Genomic DNA, 24,619 nt, shown 5'->3' on the forward strand with positions numbered 1-24,619 from the left:
TTGTTTTGTTTTGTTTTGCTCTAAGTCAAGGATGCTTTGGTAACATTTCTGGCAAAAAGGGGGAGAATTCATAATCTCTGTTTTTTGGTTTTTGTTTTAGACAATTAATTTTTCTTGGGTTTATTCTGGACGGAACTTATGTTTGAAGCTGATATGTGTGGTGACATAATATGGTAAGCTGTATTAGCTACTCCTGCAAGTGTGATGTGTGTTAAAGTTATATGTGTTTGTTTTAATCTACTGCAAAGAATCTCTGATAATATGGTGACAGAATGTTTTAGCCAAAAATTTGCCAAAGGGGGAGACTGTAGATGCTTTTAGATTGACTGCATTTTATGGTAAAACATTCCTGGTGTATGTGTGTGGAAGTGTGCAAGATTGTTCGTTTGAGCTAGTACAGGTTTTCGTTGGATGTCGTGCTCGATGTCATGACATCTATGTCTGACAACAGTAGCTGTTACTTTTTAAGTTGTGATGTTTCCTTATTTATCTCAGGCTACTATTTAGGAAACTATATATTGTTTGTTGTATGATTTGTGCTAAATTATCTCGGTTTACAGCTTATGAGAACACCCAGTTGATGTGGAAATTAGGTTAACTTGGTTAGCCCTAATTTATGTGTGGAAGGCCCATGGCCCAAGTCTTGCTGCCTGCTGACTATAAAACGACTGCAAACCCTACTTTCAGAGGCAGAGTGTTTGAGCGTGAAGATCATTATACTCTCTGTGTTTCCACCGTGTGTGTTTATTGTTACTTGTGATCCAAAAAATTATCACGTAGATGATTGCTTTGGAGTAAGGTGTATTTGATGTTTATGCATTTGTCAGTCTAAGCTTTTAAGCACGAGTGTGTGTCTCTTGATTGAAGCTTTTGAGCAGATCAAGGTGTGTTTTTGAAGTGTGTCTTCTCTCTAATTTGTTTAAAGTTTGTTTGTAATTGTTACGCTCGGAAAAATAATTATTTTCTTAATTTAGTCATTTGTGATGTTTATTGAAATTTTTGCTTTTTGGGACGATTTAGTCGGTATTAGTTCGGGATAGCGGATCGATATTTAATCGAAAATTTTAATATTTTAAGTATTAGAAATATTAATGAGTTAATATTTAGCGTTTTGGGAATTTTTTGAGTAATTAAGATTTGATCGGAAATATGAGACATTGAATTATTAGAGGATTTTATCAGTATTTATTTTACTATTTTATTTGACTTTATTTGGTGTGTTAATTAATTAATTGATTGTTAGATAGTATAATAATTGATTTTATTAATTAACTTGGTGTGTATATTTGTGTCTATTTAATTATTGGTGTTATTTAATTTAGTAGCTAAAATAGAACTAATAAATAGTATATATTATATTGGGCTTATTTATTGATGTTAGGAGTAAATATGGGTTGTTATATTTAGGCCCATTAGGTATTGTTAGTAAGGGTTAGAGAGTGGAAGTCACATAACTTTCTCTTCATTTTTCACGGAACAAGAAGGAGGCAGAGAAATAAAAGAAGAAAAGGAGAAAAGAGAAAGGAGAAGAAAAACAAAGAAGGACTAGGGTTTGGAGAGGAAATTGAAGAGGTAAGGGGGAGAATCCTTATTATTATGGGTTTGTATGATTGGGTCAATGAGTAGATTAACATGATTAGGTTTAATTTGTTGATTGAATTTATATATGTTATCTTGAATCTGTATCGTGCTTGATTGTATGCCATGAAATTGTGTTCACACTGTTATTATTGTTAATTAGAACAAGAAATAGATTTAGTAAACAGAAAATAAGGTGGAGTTGGTATGAGGTGTCGTTCGGTGCAATTGGGAGGCGCCGCTCGGCAGCCTAGTGGAGTGACGGTCGGTACCATGTGCTAGCCTGTTGTATTTTCGTTTTCCAACTATTCCAATTGTGTGATGTATTTGTTTCATTTCTGTTCATATCATGTTATCACTATATCACTAATGTGTATATATATATATATATATATATATATATATATATATATATATATATATATATATATATATATATATATATATATATATATATATATATATATATATATATATATATATATATATATATATGAGATATGTGATGGAAATGAGGTATCTCATTTAAGATTTACTGTTTTTCATTTTCCAAGTAGCACAGTATGTTCTACGACCTTATTTTTCTTGCTGTTCCACTATATTCTTCTTCTTGATAACTTAGAGTATATATATATATATATATATATATATATATATATATATATATATATATATATATATATATATATATATATATATATATATATATATATATATATATATATATATATATATATATATATATATATAAATAAAATGAGGATAATATAAATGATGTTTAATAATTATAATAACCAGTAGTTAATTAATAGAAGATAGAAAACAGTAGCAAGTAGCAGTGCTTGGTTAGAAATGGAATCACTTGAATTGGTAATAGTAGTAGTTATAATGAAATGCAAACAGTCCCGTTTGACTGAAATAGTTGAATTAAACGGTATAATTAGTTGTCCGGAATTTAATGAAAATTTACGTGGTAGCTAAGTTTAATTAGTAGATTAACATGGTGGTGTTATTTTGTTGAAAATGTGATATTTACGAACCGACCGAAATAGTGAAAATTTAAATATCTTTTATATTAATTATTGGTTTTGGATTTAAAAAAATAAATAAATTAATAACTTGGAGAAGTGTAATTATTAATTAGTTGATTTGCTTAATAATTAAATTAATTTCAATAAGTATAATTGATTGGAGTATAATAGATATTGAATTGATTATTTGTTTGCCGGTAACTTACGGTATTTTGGAAAGTTGACCATAATTGTATTTTTGGTCAAATACTAATGAATTGATACTTGGTTTGGGAGTGTATTCTTATATTTTGTTGACAATATGAATTAACATGAGATAGTATGATTTACTAGTGTTAATTGTATTTTGTGAATCATAATTGAATATTGTTTCTATTATGTGGATTGATATCAATGTGTTGTGAATGTTGTGTATAATTTGATATATAATTCATAGAGTTGAATTATTATGGGTATGCGGTAAGTTAAGATTGATGATGTAATCTTAATTGCATAGTTGGTTGGTAATTGTACGTTCATTCATGGCATAGTCGGCTTTATTGTGGAAGCGGTGAAACTGTGGGTTCACATGGTAATAGACGGTGATCCTTGAATGGAAATAGACGTAGAATACGTTGACCCTTAATTGGAAACATACGTGGTGGCTTTTATCTTGTCCGGATCGGAAGCGTGGCTTGGATTCTAGATATTGAATCGGAAAGCGGTGAAACGTTGGGTTCACATTGCGGTACCACATGCATAGTGTCACATATCTTGCATTGAGTCACATTAGAGTTATGCGGTAATTGAATATGTGAAATTGATGTGATTGTGATATGTGTATGAGTTTGATAATTGAAATGGGTGACGTTGGATACATATTTGTTTAAATGTGTAAATATGTGATAATTATGGTTATGTACATAATTGGAAATATAGTATTGGAATTAGAATAGTATACTCTTTATACTTGTTGAATGCTTAATATATGTGAATATATTGATTCATATTATGTTACATGATTAGGCAAGGTGTTATGAATTCCTATAATTGTTGATCTTAACCATCGTATCTTATTACACTTCCTTCATAATGATTCGTATTCTCACCCTTCTGTTTTAATGTTGCCCTCGTTTGGCGACATGCAGGTTCTGGAGTTTAGTAGCTCGTGCGCGATCTAGCTGGAGTTTTCTTCCGTGTTTGTTGGAGATTAGGTAGTGAGTCGATGCTCTAGTCATGTAACACTGGGTAGACTAGTCGTGTTGAACTCATATTTCTATTTGGTTATGTATTTTGTTTATGACTTGAGAACTTGTTATTTGGCTACTTGTTGTTTGAGAGGCTTGTCATACCCCAAATTTGTCCTACCCTTTAATTTCTAACTGGCTTATACTTCCCATTTCATTTGCATACCTTCATTAGGACATTTGCATGGCTTTGCATCCATTCATTAAATAAAACATCCAAAAACATAAGATCAAGGTCCCTGGAGCAAATTGGGATTTCACTGAGAACATATTTCATCAGTTGTCATCATTTATCAAGAAAGCCTTGTTAGTTCCTTTGATCACAAGTCATTGATTATGGATCTTGCACAAGCAAAAGGTGTGGATTCACCTGAATTCGTTCCAGAAATTAAGGCTTTGTTCATTATTGACTCTGAGTAACTGGGTTGCTTAAGGAGCAAGACGCTATCTCTTCGGTTCTCATACAAGGTTGGTGTTGTTACAAAAGTCAAAGAAACATGAAAAGTAACATTCAAAGAAAGAATGGGAAAGTTGAGAAAAAGGTTTTGAATACGTGGAATTTTGATATTGAATTTGAAAGGATTACAAAAGGTTTTGTTACATTGTCATTGCAAATTCACAATTATTACATCACATTAAGCCAAAAGACATTACAAAACGAAAAAACATGTGACAAGCCTATTATTCTAATCCCGAACCCCATCCAAATTGTCCTTGTTTCAAATGTTCTAATCCCAAACCCCATCCCTGTGTAACTTCTTGATATTCACCCATGCTATGCCTATGCAATATGCCAACCATGATTCAATTTGAAATCTTGATCCACTGTTGCCTGCAAGCACACTAAAGCACATTGAAACACATGAAACCAACAGGACCAAACTGATTTCACGGTTCAAATGGAAAGATAAAAATATGTGTTATCTCCTAACCAAAGTTCATACAAAAGCAAAATCAAAGTTCAGAGACTCGCGGCATCCAAACACTTGAAATCCTATGTTAATACCACTTCAGTTCCTGCAAGATACATTCAGCACACTTCATACATCCAGTTTCGAGTTTGCGTCAATACCTGCATCGTACAAAAATAACCACCTGCACCAAGCACATATACAGCCAAACAAAATCATCATGATACTATTCAAAACAGCCTGTTACTCAATTGTCACCTATTTCAAACTATATAATACTCTTCCATTAACCCACCAATTAACTCCTAATTCACCTAACTGTCAGGATACATACACACCTCATTGTCGACATGGGCTCGTACATACGCTATATATTTCATCACCACTGATACGCCAATCTGCATCAAGCCAAAAGTCTCGCCGTGAACAAAAAGGTATCCTCGCAGCATTCAAACCGCAGACCTAACCACAAATGAAACATACATCAATTCTGCATAAGAAAGGAGAAAAAATAGAACAAAAAACCAAATTCTAAGCTACTAGCTACTGAGTTCACATTTCATTCACAACAAGGACTTGACATTCTATATAGCCTTAGCCTATTGCATAACTAACCTCCCCAATTGTTTCACTACCATCACTAATTAAATCCACAGCCAACTTACCAACTGTTTCCTTTTTGCCCAGCCGCAAGCTCTTAACAGAAAACCTATAACTACCAAAATCTCCCCACTCTCTTCATATAACTAACTTTCAAAAACCAATTATCCTAACTGCCTCTAACCAGCTTCCAACTAACACTTAACTTCCCTAACAGAACCACCAAGCAGGATAACTAACAGAAAACCAATTCTCAAACTCCATAACATAATTTTTTCCCACTCTCTCATATTCAAATCCCACCCTCCATCCATAACTGACATCTCAATTCTCCATCATCTTCTCTGCAACCTCTCACTCTCCACCATAACACACGCTTCATTCATCACACTCACCAATCATCTTCATCTTCTCCCTGCTCACTCTCTGCAACCACATCTTCTCCATTCTCACCAAAGCACAACCACCAATCTTCATCAGAGTTCCATCTTTGAACTCTGAATGAAGAGGTGCTAAGCCTAATCTCCATCATCTCCCTCGACATTCTCTCTCAACGCACAACAACAATCACTCAGCAGCGGAAACACACAGAAAATTCCAGAATAACTCAAAAACAGAAAGAAGAAGAAGAAGATTATGCAGACATCAACGGCAAAGGAGATTAAAGCTTTTACCTAGAATCAAGAACCTCTGGTATCTTCTCCTCCATTTGAGCGTCTCAGAATCTTCGTCATCGGTAAGTTCTCTGATCGACTGCTCCGATGCATCATTTGCTTAGTTCTTGATACCGATATGTAGAAGACTCCAAGTAGAAGAGAAACCCCATCGTTCTGAGTTACAATTCGTTATCATCGCCAATTAATTTGCGATTGTGGAGGCTAGGGTTCTTAGTTGTTCGTTTGGGGTTTAAGTTGATTAGAAATGAATCATAAGAGATGGGAGGAGGAGACGGAGGCATATTGTTGGCGGCGGCCGGAGGATCCAATTTGGTCGGAGAAGATGAAGTCTCCTCCACCGCCGTTTTTGTTCGATTTGAGTGAAGGAACGAGAGAGAGGACTCGAGAGGACTCCAATGCAACTTAACCCTAAATTCCCCATTTTGTTTTGTTTTTTTCTATTAACATCAAGTGCTGATTAGATTTAATTAGGATTAACATTAGATTTAATTAGGATTAATTGGGTTTAATTGGTCTTAAGATGATTTGATAAACAGATTAACCAGAATCAATAGAAATTAAGAAGAATCGGATACATGAATCCCTGGGCCAAAACTCCATAGTCGCTATTCACACCCCACATAGGCCCACAACATCATTTCTGGCCATAATTGAAACTGAACAAAAAACATTCATTAGGCTTATTCCATTGGGTCTGCGCTCCTACTATTCACCACACTAATTTCAACTTCCACCTCCCTGTCTCACTCTTTTTCTTTTGATAAAAACATATAAAAATCATAATCACCATTAAAATTGTGTTAGATTTCTAGGGGATTTTTGAGAGTTTAATTTTTAGTTCCTTTTAGAAATTTCTTAATAAAAAAAAAACTCATAAAAATAGTAGTTTGTTTAGGTTGATTTTGACATTTAATTCCTTCATAGAAAGCTCATAAAAATAGTTGATTTTTAGGCTAATTTTGGCATTTAATTTCCTTCATAAAAAAGTCATAAAAAAATAGTTTTTGTGTTTATTTTTGCATTAAGGTTTGAATTGCTTTTGTATCATTTACATGTTGGTTTCTATATGATTTTTGTGTGACTTTGTTACTTGACTTTGGCCATATTTTTTGGCCCATTTTAGATTCCATTAGACCTAGATAGGAATTAGAACGACTTAGATTAGAATTTAGAAATAGTTCCCTTCTTTCATTCTTTTCTTTTCAACTTTTAAAATACTTAATAAAATACCGACAAGGATCATACCGTTACTATATTTCATAGTAGGAAAGAAATGATTGGGGCGTAGGCCCCGATGTATGTTCTTTTCTACTTAGCGGAGAAGAAATGATTGAGGTGTGAAGCCTCGATGTCTTTCTTAACCGTTATTTAGAGAAACGATTGTGGCGTAGGCCTCGATGTGCATTCTCTAAATATTCACAAAAGAACTCCTTTTTATATTTCCTTTACTTAGCGGAGAAGAAATGATTGAGGTGTGAAGCCTCGATGTATTTCTTAACCGTTATTTAGAGAAACGATTGTGGCGTAGGCCTCGATGTGCATTCTCTAAATATGCAAAACAAAACTCTTTTTGGTATGATCTAAGTCACAAAGTTAAAATCCCCTTAAAAAAACACCAACCAAAAACACTTAAAACACTAATAAATGGTCAGATTTAAAACAAAGTAAGGAAGTGGTGCGAAGCCTTGTAGTAGGTTCTTGTCACCATGGAATTACCCTAAAAGACACAAACCAATCTCTCTTTTTCTTCTTTCTAAGGGCATGTTATCTCCGCTCTATTGCATCCTAGGCGATCCCTTATGCAAGAGCGCGAGCGTTAACTCCGCCCAACTAAAAAACACAAAAACAAATAGAAAATCTTGAGCCGAGCTACGGTAACTCTGATTCCTGAAAAGGATACGTAGGCAGCGGGGTAGGGCCCGTGCGAGTACAATTCTTCTTTTCCCTACATTCTGCATTCATTCGCATATAGACATAGACATAGTACACACCCTTTAGATAGAAACAAACATAGGTGGATACCATCGAGTACGATGGGCGTGAGGGGTGCTAATACCTTCCCCTTGCGTAACCGACTCCCGTACCTTGATTCTCTGGTCGCAAGACCCTGTTCCTTCCTTTGTTAGGTTTTCTGATATTCCTTTCCCTTATGGGATAAATATATTGGTGGCGACTCTGTTCATTTTTCGCGAGCGTGCGACAAGGCTTTCAAGCCAAATATTCTGATTATGGTTTATTTTATGTTCAGATGATTATTGAGATATGATCATGGTATGGGACATGAATCATTTTATGAAATACATGAGTATTTAGTATTTTCCGTTGTGAATGCATATTCTGTATGAATTGAAATTAAATGTTTAGGTGTTATTTAGAATGACCAGGTGTATTGTATATTGTGGATAAATGCTGTCGGTTTTTGAAAGTTTTTAGTTTTTGAAAACGTCGATGTGACGCCCTTTTGAATTATATGCATGCTTATTCTCTGATTATATGCTTAGACTGATAAATGTTGTGATTGAGGGGGAGTGAGTGGAGATACTCAGGTCTAGGAATAGATTGGAATACATTGGGTAGGTCTTAAGTAAGGAGTTGTAAACGGGGGAGTTTAACTCCAAATTAATTCTGCTTATATTGGATTCCCTCCCTGGCTTGGTAGCCCCTAGAATAGGTTGTTTGAACCGAACTGGGTAAACAATTATGTGTGTTCTTTATTGTTTTTATGCGTTTCTGTTTTAACATTTTGTGTTGTGTAATTGTGGATGTCATAACATCCAGTACGACATCAAGCGTGAGTTACTATAATTTTCAGGTTGCAATGACTGTCTTATCCATTTCTTTTTATTCGTAGGTTTTATTCGATATTTTCCCTTTCCTTTTTGGAATAAATAAAGATCGGTGGCGACTCTGTTATATTTCGAGTGTGCGAACGCTCGAGTATTTTTGGCTGGCCGCGACACTCTCTAGTACAAACATTACGTTTTTGACTAGGTCGCCCATATTTGAAATACACTACACCGGTAGAGGCATCTCCCCCACTTGTTCTCTTGCCATCAGCGGCTTTTTATTTACCTTTATCAGCTAGAGCACTGTAAGGCTTACCACAGTTCTGATGTTGTTTGCGCCTTCTTTCATTCATTATTTTGTAGTGAGCCTTATTATCCTCTTCATAAATCCTACAACAATCCACTAATTCCATAAATCTTCGGATCTTTTGATATCCAATTGCTCGTTTGATTTCAGGATGCAACCCGTTCTCAAACTTGATGCATTTTGAAAATTCAGCAGTCGCCTCTTTGTAATGAGGATAATACTTCGCCAGTTCCACAAACTTAGCAGCGTACTCTATCCTTGAAAAATCCCCCTGCTTTAATTCAAGGAATTCTATCTCCTTCTTCCCGCGAACATCTTTCAGAAAGTACTTCCTCGAGAATTCCCTGCTAAACACTGCCCAAGTAACAATCGTGCCTGCACCATCCAACTTATGACGAGTCTCCATCCACCAATCATCAGCCTCACTAGCCAGCATGTGAGTACCATAATGCACCTTTTATGCTTCAAAATAGTCCATCACTTGGAAAATCCATTCCATCTCTTTGAGCCAAGCCTGCGTTCCATCAGGGTCGTGTCTGCCCTTGAAAGTAGGCGGGTTCTCCCTATGGAAAGTCGCCAAGCTTCGGGACTCATCAATAGCACCAGCGTTAGGCTGATTTTGCATAGCCTGAGCCATAGCTTGCAGGGCAGCAACAATAGTAGCATCGTTTCTTCCATCCATCCTCTGAATCACATTAAACAACAAACAACGGTTAGAAATCACAAGACAGTACTTGGCCGTCAAACTAGTCTGCTGACTCAACAACTTGGACGGACGGACCGACTTTCTATGATACCAATTGTAACACCCCATTTCCCCATCATAATTTAAATAATAAATCAGATTAATTATAAATTCAGTCAACGTTAAATGGGATGCTACATAATCAACTATTGCAGATTTGCTCAAATATTTAAACAAAGATTCATAACACATTACTTTGGATGAACTGATATCACATTCACCATATTATTCAAACTTCAATTTATTAACACAACGGAAATAATCAATTCACAGTAACATCATCTTTAAAACAACTGAAAATGCCAACAATTGCAACAAACTCAAAGAGAGTTCATAACTCCTCAAAACCTCCAAAAATAAATCATAAATAAAAAATATTTCAAAAACAAGCATTCAATCCCGGTGTTACGTATCAGAGCAAAGCCCGACTCAATCTATGCAAATTAGATGTCACTCCATACCTCAGCTACTCTAGTCCTTGTCACCTGCCCGTTACCTACGTAGAGGTAACATTCAAACAGAAAGGGTGATATATCACAACAATATAATAAATCATATACTAGTGACTATACGACATATATCCCATATAAGTTATTAGAATTCATACTTCAACAATTCTTGTCATCTTCATTAGTTTACACATACAATAACATACACAAGCACACTCAAGTCATCATGCAACATACACTGGAACTGACTTGACTTTATGCATATGGTACCAACAGGGCATAAGCCCCCTCCAAAATGCCAGATAATGGGAAATAACAAGGCATGAGCCTTCAACTACAGGGTATGAGCCCTCAACCAGCAACAAGGCATAAGCCTTCAACAATGAATGCATGCGACATCAATAATGCAACCACAAATTTATATAATTTCAGAGCATAAGCTTTTAATAGTAATTCCTGTCATTTCAGGCCAACACCAACAACAACAACATCATCGCAACATAGTATGCAATTTATAGCATCATCATCCCGACAACATCATCACTAAAATCATCGCATTATACACAACACTAACACGTGAGAAATGATTTTTTGGCACAAGATATTTATTTAAAAACTCAATTTAATAATCAAATTAAAGAGAACATTTTTAGATTTAAAACGCTCAAAACGGTGCGTCAAACGGACACCCGAGTCGCAAGATATGAATTTTTAAAGTTTTCAAATTTTTCCTTTCAGTACAATGGTAACCGGTTACCTCAATCCTAGTAACCGGTTACACTACTCACAGTAACGAAACCACGCAAAAACCTTCTGTGGTAATCGGTTACCTGAACCCTGGTAACCGGCTACTTCATTCAGAAATAGCCAAAATGCCCAGTTTTCATGTAGGGTAACCGGTTACCCCAATCCTAATAACCAGTTACATCTGTAGCAGAACCCAAAAATATTTAAATTTTTCTACTACGAGATAGTTACCCCCAAAACCCCAAAATATCAATTCTATGCAACATTAAAATCATTCAAATGCATAGGGTTCATTCACAAACATCACATAACAACTTAACGACATTTATCACAACAATTTCATCAATAACAATCAATTATGGTAATCAATTTCATAAACAATTCTACCCCAAAAACTAATATTTCAATATCTACATATACCAACCATTATATCATTCATTAGAAAGTTAGAACCTCACCCTTACCTTAGCGATTTCGTCACAAATTTCTCTATCAATGGAGCTTCTCCCCTTGCCCTAGCTTTGCTTCCCTCTGTTTTCACGTTCCTCTTCAAACTTCTCTAATTCTCCCTATTTTTCTAATTTCCTCTTTTTATTAATTCTTCACTAATTCTTTCTCACAATTGGGCTTAACACCCCCCCAATAATACTCATGCTAACACATAATTATGGTCCAACTAACTAAATACTTTATATTCTATTCCTATCTTCACCGAATAATTCAAAATAAATAAATTAAATAATTAAAGAAATATTACGGGCGTTACAACCACCATCAGCCATAGCATGCAAGCTGCATTTGCTAAGATATGGCACAGTGAAACATCATCTTTCCACCTCTTCATTGGTGAGATGACTATTACATTAGATGATATTGTTTGCCTTTTACACCTTCCCATTAGAGGAAGGTTGCTTAATCATTCTAAAATCGGCAAGGCCGAAGTAGTGGATATGATGGTGGCTTATTTGGGAGCTGACCCTACAGAAGCATTTGAGCAGTTTAGAAGCACCAGGGATGCACATGTCAAGTTTGCTTCATAGGCGGAATTGTATGCCAACAACTTGGAGATAGTCGAACACCCGAACACCGATGATCTTTGGGTTGCGTACCATAAGTAGTGTGCCCTGAGGCGTTTCTTCATGTTCTAGTTAGCACGTCCATGTTTGTGAACAAATGTGCAACCTACGTAGATGTGGCCTACCTTAAATATTTCATCGACTTAGAGTCCGTTCACGAGTGGAATTGGGTTTCTACATGCTTGGTTTACCTATACTCTAACCTGAGCGAAGGTTGTAAATGAACAACAAAGTAAATGACTAACTCATGCACCCTACTTACAATAATTTCCAAATCCCACTATTAAGTTACAAACAACTTATTTTCCACCTGTTACTAATATTTTTATTCTTATTCATTTTCAGGGATGCATCCTTGCCCACAATCACTACATTCATGGGTTTATATGTGACCTGTTCTATACTGATTATTATCCATTTGCTTTCTAGTTTATCCCTAACAGAGGGAATAATGCTATCTTGTCGTTCTGTATGTATATTGATCGGACTCAACATGATGACGTCGCCTGGAAGTCATACAGTACTCATCGGGAAAGAATTTCATTCGAGCACATTTCCTTATATTGTGAATGGTTGGCATGTGGAATATCACGTGCAGGTATCAGTTTTGGTACATGTAGATCATTTCGAGGTCCCCCTTTTGTCATACCCCAAAATTTTCCCTCCTATGTTCATCTTCAATGGCTCAAGGTTCAAGGGTTTATTCAAGCAACATTCTCCTAATCGAGGGCCTCCTAAGCTAAGGTTTGCATTTTATCAGAAGAGTTTGAATCTACAAGGCCTCAAATGGATCTCAAGGTATCTCCATGTCAATTATCAAGCTTCAATCCCAAGGATTTCTCATTCAATGGCTCAGACGATCAATAGTCGACTATGTTGACCTAAAAGTCAACTATAGTCAAAATCCAGTCAAACTTCAAGCCTTTTGGTCGACATCAAGTATTTGAGGTTATATCCATCATTTGATCAAAGGTTGATCATGATCCGTTAATAAAAACTCAGAAATGAACAAAGTCAAAATGTTCAAATTAAGGGTTTTTTATAGGAAAAGTCAACTCAACTTTGACTGGTCATAACTTCCACATGGAGTATCAAAAATTTCCCAACCAATGCCTATTTTGAAGGAAATTGAATTCTATACAACTTTGTCTCTCACAAGCCAAGGCCAGAAATGCTTCATTTTAGAGATATGGTCAAGGAGATTATAGGTCCTCCAAAAAGTCAACAAAAACACCTTTTGGGTCAAAGCTCATAACTTGAGCATGGAAGCCTCAATTGAAATGAAACCAAAAGGGTCATTTAGAGGACTCTCTAAGCTTTATAAAAAGATCAAGAACACCTCCATAGGGTTAAAATTGAGGGAAATACGCATGGTTAAAGTTGAGCAATTTTCATGATATGCATGAAACCCTAATTGACCAAAACTTGGTTTTTGGACTAATGGGCCTAGAATTTATATTTCAAACACATTCATGACATATATAAGGGTCTATAAAACCATTCTCATATTTTTGGTATTTTATTTATATTTTATTTGAATTTTATTCATATAAATGCAAAATAAATTAAATAAAATACAAGATACATGAATTAAATCATGGGGTTTTCATTCTTAATCATCCAAGGGCCCAAGAGACATCCAAAGAAGGTCCAAATTAGTGATGAATGGTTATGGGGATAGATTTTATAAGATTAAAGAGAAATAAGTTATTTTTATCAAGGATTTTTCTCTCCAAAGATAGAAGGTATCCAAGCCCAAAAAGAAACCCTAGAAGGACCATATATATTCTAAAAAATATTCAGAATAGGGGGGACGAAAAGATAAGGAGAAAAGCTAGGGTTCACATGCTACAAAATTCTCCTAAACTAGGGCATAAAAAAAGAAGAAGATATAAGTAGATTCAGGCCGTGACAAGCTTCTGATCGTTCTCCTGAAGGCCGTAGGGTTTGAACCAGATCCAGGAATTAATCTGAAACGCACAGGGAAGTCATCTCTCGTGTTCTCATGCACTCTTGTTTTTTTATTTTTGGTTTCTTTGATACATACTTCATGGATCAATTTTGTGGATTTATATCTCTTAGTAATGATCATTAGAACGTGATTGGTACCTAAAACACGAGCTTTACCGTAAGAATATGCAATTGCCATTAATGGAGCTTCAAGCTTCGAGTTGTTCATATAGCACTTTGCAGGTACTTTCAGGGCAAACGGAGTACACCACCGGACTCGCAGACCCCGTTTTAGTTAGTCTGGGTGTTTCCACCTTCTCGCTACATTCGTTTTGCAGGCATCTAGGCATGGCCGTGGAGAAATACGAAATTTTGGAGAATCCGCAGGTAATATCGCAGGAGAACTTACAGCAATTTCCGCAGGTGATATTGGAGAAGATGATGAACAGTTCTATGGACCCTGCAGTCGCACGCGTGTGTTGTTTTGAATGGGTGGTTAGCATCTCATGTTCCTCTCTCTATGCACCTCATTGGCCGGTCAAAACGGTTAAGGTTCTCTTTCCCTTTCTCATTGGGCAGAAGCGTGGGTGTGGGCCCAGCGTTTGACTAATGCTTCAGTTGTCTTTGTTTGTCTATATTATATTTTTTGGTTTAATTATTCAACAACTCATAAAGCTAGCACGAATGGAGAGGCATAGGTGTTGGGAACCAAGCAGACATGGGTTCGATCCCAGGGTCTTGCTTATTTGTTTTACCATTTATTTGTTCTCCATTATGCCTAGATCTGGTATACGCAGCCAATGCATACTCACGGTGGACCCTCACATCACCACCATGAGATCTCCTATGATTCAAATCTAACGCCCAGGATTGCAAGGTTCACCATGGGCACTCAAGGATCGTTCACACCGGATTATAACCAGGTTCAATATAATTTTTATTTTATCTATTCATTTGTATTTATTTAGTTATTATTTAGATTAAGGGATGATTATTTACATTTGGTTTAATTAATTTATTTAATTAGGGTTAGGTTAATAAACTAGGATTAGGTTAACGACATGGGTTTAGGATTATCACCCAATTATTCGATTATTTCGATTAATTTATTTAATTAGTTTTGACCATTATAAATCGCAAAAACGACTTATGACGTATTAGGATTTGCCCAATCCCACTACCATTTGACAAAAACATTATTCCTTAATTAATTTTCTCCTCGATCCGACTATATCTATTAGTCGCATTGGCGAGAAATAAATTTAATCTAATTAATTTATTCGTTAATATTAATTTAACTAATTCTTGGCTAATTCTCTCCTCGATCCGACTAAATCTATTAGTCGCATTGGTGAGAGATAAAATAATAAAACACACATAATGAAATTCATTATCATGTAATAGCCAAATCTATTAGTTATGAGAGATAATGATGAACTCGTAATACAAAATTAAAACACACTTTATTTGCTGCTCGTGACGATCGAATCTATCGGTCAGAATAACCAGCAATACATCATAAAATTCGTTAACTATAATGATCAAATCAATTAATCATCGCACCTAACGAAAACACATCAAACCAGGGTTGTACTGTAATACGGTGAACTGACTTTATTTTGAAATGTCGCGGTAAGCAAGAGTCGCCACCGACATTTATTTTATCCAAATATCAGAAAGGCTAAAAAAACAGGAAAAACCTTTTAAATAAAAAATTGAGTTCGGGGGGGCAATTTATGCAAAGGGAAGGTGTAAGACACCCTTTGCATCCATGGTTTTCCATGGGCTCTTAATTGCTTTGCTCTTTAGTTTTGAAGCCAAAAGTTTCAGAAATGTAGAAGAAGAGAATACTGACTTTAGCTCGTAAATGAGCGTAGCCTTTTTGAAGGTTTATGAAAAAGTGTAAGAAAAAGGATTTAAGCCAGAGCAAGGCAATTAGGGGCAAATTACTTGGTTAGATGAAAAATGTTCTTTTAGCCTTTCAGGGCTATCCATACCATAAGAGGGTAATGAAGTCCTTTGATTTGGAGGTTGAAGGGTCATCAAAATATCGTTCGCCATAAGACTGTCCCATGCCATGGAGGGGCAGGTAGTCTAAGGGAAGGATCAGAATAGCCATTTCATTTAGGCAACTAGAGGATACCTCAGCACTTCGTAGGCAACTTCGAGGGACGAGATCATATTTGGCGAATCGAAGGCAGCATCATTAAGGACTTATGATCTTTGAATGACTGAGGGCAACATTGCTGAGGTATCCTTGTATTCGAGGGTCTTTGGCTATTCTGCATTAAACACAAGGCAACAAACAACAGGCAACAAGAGGGGTACCATAAAAGGTGAATGGGTGCAACAATCACGTGATCAGATTCAATTATATTATCTTGTAATTAGGTGATTCTAATTCAATTCAGGGTTATCACTCCCTAGGATTACTAACCACACAATAATATAATATGACAAATTTAAGTGCCTTAAAGGCCAAACAATACACCAGGAAGCAGTTAAAAAAATATTATAGGGAAGGGGAAAAAGAAACCAGGGGACCAGCATGGCAATAGGTTTGACATAAATAATAATTAAGACAGAAAAATAAATGAGGTTAGGTTTTAGGGTTACCGACTATTGAGCTTTGACGGTTGGCTAACCCTGAAAATTGGAAAACAGGAAGTAGTGAGTGTATGGCTAATTCAATGACAATTAAGGCTAACCCTAATTTGATGAAAAAAAGGAAAAATAAAATAGAATGAATGTCTAAAGTAAATATGAAATAGGACATAGCTTTTGATTTGATCTGATATGGTTCGTAGTCGGGAGTAGCCTCGGGGTTAACCCTGAAAAACTGGCAAAGCAAAGGAAGTGAGTGTAGGCAGAGTTCATTATATTTGAAGGCAAACCCTAATTTTAAATAAAATAACAAATATTTAAATAAGGATTAAATCGGGACTTAGCTTCGTAATAGGCGAGGCGCATAGTCGGATGAAACTTTGCTACCAACCCTGAAACTGCATAAAGGACCATAAAATTCTTAGCGCAGGTGTGATCTTCGTAAACCCTGATTAGGGCACAAGTTAGCCATAGTTAACAGAATAAAAAAAAATTAATTGTTGGTTTTCAACCCAATTAATTAAATCGGTGACAATCAGGTTTCGATTAAATATCTAATCCTAATATTTATTTTTATTCAAAGGATAAAAATAAATTAAAATTAAACAAAATTTAATCAGATTAAAACAATTAAAAATCAAATTATTAATAATAGTTAAAATAAATAAATATTTTATTATTTTTTTGAAAAAAAGAAGTTAGGAAAGAATTTGTTTTTTTAAAACTAGTTTATGTAATAAAAAATAAAGAAAAATTAAAATTTTCTTAGCTTTTGATTCGGTGGTGCGCATGTCTGAGGATGCATGATGGATTTGCATGTTTAGGGGCGTTAGATGGTTTCCAGGGTTGATCCAACGGTTGCAAGGGCAAGGGCGTATTGTATGCACGCGTGAATGAGAGTGCATGGGATCTATAGGGAATGTTTGTTAAAAAACAAATAAAGGAGACCGGCGTGGGGTTCGAACCCCCGTCTCCAGCGTGATTAACATATGTCTTTTGCCATCCCTGCCATCTTAACAAGTTGAAAACAAAACGCAGCGCCGTGAATATGTAAGAAAACAAAAAGATTCAAACAAAATTAAAAAAAACCAGAACGTGCGCCTTCCCTGTTCTTCGTTCTCGTTGCATTCAGCCATCCATGGACATCAACGAAACCTGCAAAATCCATAGAAAACACAGCAAAACAACCCAGATTGAATACGAACGGCCTCACGAATCCATTGGAACCTTTAATTCGGCCTGAAATTGTTTCTACCTAGGGTTCCCAAATTCAAAAGCTCAAAGCCCTAAAAATGGTGGATCTCTCAAATCGTAACCAAAATCCAATTAACTATGCAGAAAGCTTTTAATCATCAATATGAACACACATGTATGACTAAAATTCGTTTATGACTCATGAATATGTGCAATCGAGATAACGAAATTATGAACAAACCGTGGCTTATGTGCTTCGATTCTGAATGTTTCAGACTCCAAGGGCGATTGTGATAGCTTCAGAAGACTCCCAGCAATAGATTTGGATCCTTTGTTTGGCCTAAATCTCACTGAAATCTTGAATCCGAATTTGGTTTTCTCCTTGAATTTTTGAGCTTCGTACCTGTTCTTTTTTACTGCAATCCTTGCCAAAAAAATCCCCCTTTCCTTAGAATGAATCATGTACTTATAGTAAGTGAGTTTAGGTTAACAAATTTGTGTAGAATCCTCCTTAAATCAAAGATTGGATATTGATTGAAATTTGATTTTCAAGGTTTCTAAATTTGAGCCAAATCCCATATTTTTCATAAGGATATCATAAGGATGAAGATTGGGCCAAGAAATATTGGGTCCCTTTGCAAGAAAATTCAATTTGAAGCCTTTTGTTTCACATTTTCCTTCTCAAAACCGTCCAACTTTGACAAGGCATATCTCCCTCAAATTTTAAGGTATGGAGGAGTTCTAGGACTTTTTGGAAACCTCAAGATCTACTCTACAAGCCACTTTGGAAGCTTTTTTCCATTTGAAGAATTTATATTGATGATATTGGCTTTGACAAAAAACTGCTTTTGGTTGACTTTCTAAAAGGACCTATAATCTTTTGATCCATATCTCTCAAATGAAGCATTTTTGGACTTGGCACGTGAGAGACAAATTTGTAGAGAATTCAATTTCCTTCAAAATGAGTTTTTGAGGGAAAATTTCTGATGTTCCATGTGAGAGTTATGGCTGGTCAAAGTTTAGTTGACTTTCTCCTATGAAAACCCTAATTTAGAAACTTTTGAAATTGTTGATTTCTGATCTTTCCTTGATGAACCATGATCAATTCTTGATCAAATGGTGAATGATATTTCAATATGAGGATTTTGACAAAAAATCAGGAGTTTTGACTGCACTTTGACCACAGTTGACTTTTAGGTCAACCCAGTCGACTATTGACTATTTGAGCTTTTGTCTGGGCACTCTTGTGAATCAGAGCTTGAAACTTGGCATGAGGATTATTTGAGGCATATGAGAGGTAATGAGGTCCAACTGAATTGTCAGAACTCGATTTTTCTTGAAGAGAAGCAAAAACCCTAGTTGTGGGTTGTTTGTTTAAGAGAGTGTGCATCCCCTTAGATCTTGAGTTGTTGATACTTGGATTAGCTTGAGTATAAAAAATGTGATGGGCAAATTTTGGGGTATGACAGCTGCCCCTGTTCAATATTCTTATACCTGAGGATGTAGATTGGAATGTGTGCCTGTCGGAATCTGAAGGTAGAAGAGGATTGAACACTAGAATACCCAAGAATTTGCCCTAGCTGAAGTAGGGACTTTTGTCGGAGATGGGCTTGAAGATGCCATCCAGGAAGAGTATTGTCAGAGATGGGCTTAGAGATGCCATCCGGACGTTGAGAGACTTAATTGAGATGGGCTGAAAGATGCCATCCGGGCGTTTGACAGAAAATTTATCGGTGATGGGCTTACAAATGCCATCTGGATGTTGGGCATGTGAAGTGAATTAATTGTAGTGACTCTATTGTCATGACTGCATTGTCGTATTGTTGTGACTTGATTTGTCGTGACTTCATCGTCGTGACTTCATCGTTGTGACTTCATTGCCATGACTATTTCTGAACTGAATACCGGGATTAGATACGTGACTCAGTTGTCGGGATTCCATTATCGTGACTCAGTTGTCATGATTTCATTATCGTGACTCAGTGGTCGTGATTCCATTATTGTGACTCAGTTGTCGTGATTCCATTATCGTGACTCAGTTGTCGTAATTCCATTATCGTGACTCAGTTGCCGGGATTCCATTATCGTGACTCAGTTGTCGTAATTCCATTATCGTGACTCAGTTGTCGTGATTCCATTATCGTGACTCAGTTGTTGTGATTCCATTATCGTGACTCAGTTGTCGTGATTCCATTATCGTGACTCAGTTTTCGGGATTCCATTATCGTGACTCAGTTGTCATGATTTCATTATCGTGACTCAGTGGTCGTGATTCCATTATCGTGACTCAGCTGTCGTGATTTCATTATCGTGACTCAGTTGTCGTGATTCCATTATCGTGACTCAGTTGTCGTGATTCCATTATCATGACTTAGTTGTCGTGATTCCATTATCGTGACTCAGTTGTCGTGATTCCATTATCGTGACTCAGTTGTCGTGATTCCATTATCATGACTTAGTTGTCGTGATTCCATTATCGTGACTCAGTTGTCGTGATTCCATTATCGTGACTCAGTTGTCGTGGTCATTTCTAAATTGAGTGTCATGATTAATTCTGTCTCTTTCTTTGATCGTGTCAGTACCGTTCGTAGTAACCAAATTAGATTTTTGAAGGATGATCGTGTCTACACTGTTCGTGATGATAGAATTAGATCTCTCGTCGTGTTAGCACCATTCGTAGTAAATGATCGTGTCCACACCGTTCGTGATGATGGAATTAGATCTCTCGTCGTGTCAGCATTGTTCGTAGTAACTGAATTAGTCTTTGGAAAAGTTGATCGTGTCCACACCGTTCGTGATGATGGAATTAGATCTCTCGTCCTGTTAGCACCGTTCGTAGTAACTGAATTAGACTTTGGAAAAGTTGATCGTGTCCACACCGTTCGTGATGATGGAATTATAATCTTTGAGAGTTGACCGTGTCAGTACCGTTCGTAGTAACTGAATTAGATCTTTGAAAATTAGAGATTTCGTTCATCTGCTTATACTTGTATCCTGAAAAAGGTAAAGTTAGTCTTTATGTAGTGTCATGATGCATGTATTATGCGACGAGTCTCTCAAAATAAATGAGAAACTTGCGTGCTATGTATGAATTCATTATGAGGTAATGCAATGCATGAATACGTTTATGACATATGATATGTGAATATGATTTATGTTGTCTTGATTGAGAAAATAAATCTCTATGTCCTTGTGATTTTGTTGTCTGATCTTGTCTTGAAGATGCTCAGTTGGAGATTTATGATTTTTGCTTGGGGATGAAAGCGATTTGAATGATTGATCTTGATGTACCCTGACCGGGGATAAGAGAGATGAATAACCCTGTTTGGAGAAGAGAAAAAGTGTCGGGGAACCGACAGTGTCGAAGATGTAAACTCAGTTGAGGAACTAATTCTTTGTTGGGAAGAGATTGCTTGAAGATAACTTCTTAAGGAATGCTATGTGGGGATATGATCCTGTGAAATCGGTTTTGTGGGAAGGCATGGATGTCTTGAACGTTGTCCTCGGTATTATATAAACTGTCATTTCTGGACTGGTATTGATCGGGACACACCAACGAGTATTGATTGAGGTGTCGAATATGCTTTGCATAGCTTTTTCCCAGCTAGTTGGGAATTTGAAGAGATTCGCCTTGTGAGGACCTTTGGACATATACTATGGGTGATGCTCCTAGTACTTATAAACTTAGGGTGATGCCCCTGACTGATTGGGAAATAGCTTCAGACCCACTTGGGTGCATGCCCCTGATTGTTTGGTGCTTCATTAAATCTTGACCTGATTGCCCCAGTATTGACTGGATAAAGCATGACATGCCCCTTGTATTCATTGACTTCTATTCAACTAAGTCAGTTATAAGAGATGCTGCTGCTGGAATAGTTTCATCTATCGGGATGACTTTTAGTCATTAGTTGTACCCTGTGCAGATTCTTTCTGATGCTAACACTTGAAATTATGTAGCAGAATATGTTTAATAATGAATTCATGAGATGCAATGCATATGTTTGTCTTGAGTTTTTTTTTTAAAAACGTTTAAAACAGGATATGTAAAAGCATGATATTTGTAAAAACATGATGTTTGTAAAAAAGAAATATCAACTCAACATTTGTGGTAAACTTTAAGGAGTCAGGATACCTTTTTGGTGACAGTATGCTTTCGAACTAACCATGCTTCAGTTAGGACTTTCAAGGGTTGTAACGTGGCTTGGTTCACGGTTTAAGAAACAAAGGATAATGGCTCAAAATTTATTTGTACCCATCCCACTCTTCGTGATGTTCTTTGATCTTATGCTCAGTTAACTCTGCGTTTAAGCCTTAGCAAAGGTTGAAGTTGTAACATTGATATTTGATGATGGTTAAAGTACCAGAGGTTTATTTAGACATGCAGTCACCCCCTTTTTGTAATGCTTTCTTTTGTAGAGGATTTGTAGTGACCTCTTTTGAAATGTTCTCTTTTGTCGAGGGAAATTTTTAGCAACCTCCTTTTTAACTTTGATTTTATTATCCTTAACTTTTGCCTGAACTGTTTATTTTGAGATTACAGTCAGCGGGATGTTTCGATTTTGATAAGTCTCCTTCATAGGTTTTGACTTAACAACTTTTTCCTTTTTGGTGGATATCGACTGCCTGACTTAATGGTTGCAGGAACCCATCATTATTTGTATAAACAAAAGCTAGTATAACTGAGTTAACTGAGTAACTACCCTGCCCCAAGTTGTGATCAAGGGTTTTAATCTGTACGAGAAAGAAACTTCGACTCCTTAGGCTCAAAGGGGTTGACGAGGGATTAACATCCTTATATCTCCACTGTTTAGGAATCGAAACAATGCCTGTACATCATCAGCATAGTCCGTTCAAGAGCACACTGTAAGAGGTTGCGATATCGTTTTCGTCATCCTCCCTTAAAAGGCTTACCGCCTAGCAGGAGTTGAAAATCACAAAACACATGCAAAGTAAAGACAGAATTTAAAATGAGTGATAGCGAAATAATTTATTCAAGACAAACATATGCAATGCACTGATGATGATTATTAAAACAGATAATGTCTATCATAAGTCGAATATTTAAACAAACAGAAAAAGAAATTGCAAATGGAAAAGTAAAACTAATGATCTGAAAGTTCATCCTTCTAGCCATCCACAGCATTGGTAAGCACATTAGGAGTCTCAGGAGGATAAAACTCAATTTCCCCAGCATCGATCATGTCTTGGATTTTGTTCCTCAACGTCCAGCAGCTATTCGTATCATGCCCAGGACTATCGGAGTGATATGCACACCTTACATTAGGATTATAGCTTCGAGCAGAAGTACTAGGATTCTTAGGGGGATCCTTTAAAGTGATCAACTCGGACTTCAACAAGTGTTGTAATGCTTGAGCCAGTGACGTATTGATCTTTGTAAACTGACGTCTAGGCGTGTTTTGCTTGTTTTGATGACCTTTTTGAGGTGCCGGTGTGGAGATCAGAACTGCCCCAATGGATTGGCCATGGTTACTCCTTTTATGATAATGCACATCATTTGAATCTGACTTCCCATTGACAGGTTTCTTTGCAACACCTGAGGATGTAGCAGCTTAAATCTTACCACTTCGGATGCCATTCTCAACGCGTTCCCCAGTCAGTATAAGCTCAGTGAATCCAGATGACGAACTTCCCAGCAAATGACTATAGAAAGGGCCAGTCAGTGTATTCATAAACATATCTACCAACTCTCTGTCAGCCAAGGAAGGTTTGACTCTTCCAGCTAGATCTCTCCATTTTTGAGCATACTCTTTGAAACTTTTATTAGAGCCCATAGACATGCTTTGTAGTTGCATGCGAGTTGGTGCGAGGTCGGAATTGTATTGGTATTGCTTATAGAAAGCAACAACCAACTCTTCCCAGGTACGGGTGTGGGTACCCTCCAGTTGATAGTACCATTCGAGTTGAGTTCTAGATAAGCTTTCTTGAAAGAAATGGATCCAGCGTTTCTTATCAGCAGTATGAGGCTGAATCTTCCTTACATAAGACCTCAAGTGTAGTTTAGGACAGGAGACTCCATCATACTTAGCAAAGGTCGGAGTCTTGAATTTCGGAGGAATGACAACCCCTGAGATGAGTCCTAGTTCTTCAAAGTCTAGTCCAGGTACCTTCTGGATTTCCATGGCTTTCATACGTTCTTCCAACAACTTATATTTGTCATCAGGATGTTCATCCTCATGATGGTAGTTCTCTTCTTCTTCAGAAGGCTTGGCAGCATCATGGTTACTTTTTGCCTCAGTTTTGATACTAGCATCATCATCTTGCTCATCTTCGTCATCACTTTCTTCAGAGACTTCGGCTTCCCTGAGTTGCAAGATCGGTTTAAGCTTTTTCCCCAGAGTCTTCTTACCCTTCTTCTTATTTTTCTTGGTAAGGATGGTCTTCAGTTCTTCTTGCCCCTTGGACAAGTTCAGAATCAAAGCTTGGAACTGGGCATTCTGAGCTTGAAGGTCTTTGACTGATTGCTCGAGATCCATTTGTGCTGAAATAAACAGCGAGAGAAGATAAGAGACCTGTTATGGAAACCTGTTATGAGATGTCATGAATGCAAATGCAATGCTTTCAAGGATCTATAGGAAATTTAGTTAGCAACATTGGAAAATGATTTGGTCGCATCTTTGTTTGAAGAACTCTGATTCTGGGATGTTCTTCCATGGGAATCAAGCTCACCATATCGAGTGGGTCATAGCCTCTGATTCGGGATACTTCTGAATTTGAAGG

At 36.6% G+C, this 24,619-nt stretch overlaps 1 protein-coding gene across 1 annotated transcript; it reads right to left on the minus strand.

The window, feature by feature from the left end:
- Positions 1-9,087: 9,087 nt before the first annotated feature.
- Positions 9,088-9,552, minus strand: LOC131659241 (uncharacterized). Its single transcript, XM_058928455.1, has one exon. It carries the CDS (start codon positions 9,550-9,552, stop codon positions 9,088-9,090), a length of 465 nt encoding a protein of 154 aa, XP_058784438.1.
- Positions 9,553-24,619: the final 15,067 nt, after the last annotated feature.

This window comes from Vicia villosa, linkage group LG3, assembly GCF_029867415.1.
Source record: "Vicia villosa cultivar HV-30 ecotype Madison, WI linkage group LG3, Vvil1.0, whole genome shotgun sequence".
NCBI classification, from domain to species: Eukaryota; Viridiplantae; Streptophyta; class Magnoliopsida; order Fabales; family Fabaceae; genus Vicia; species Vicia villosa.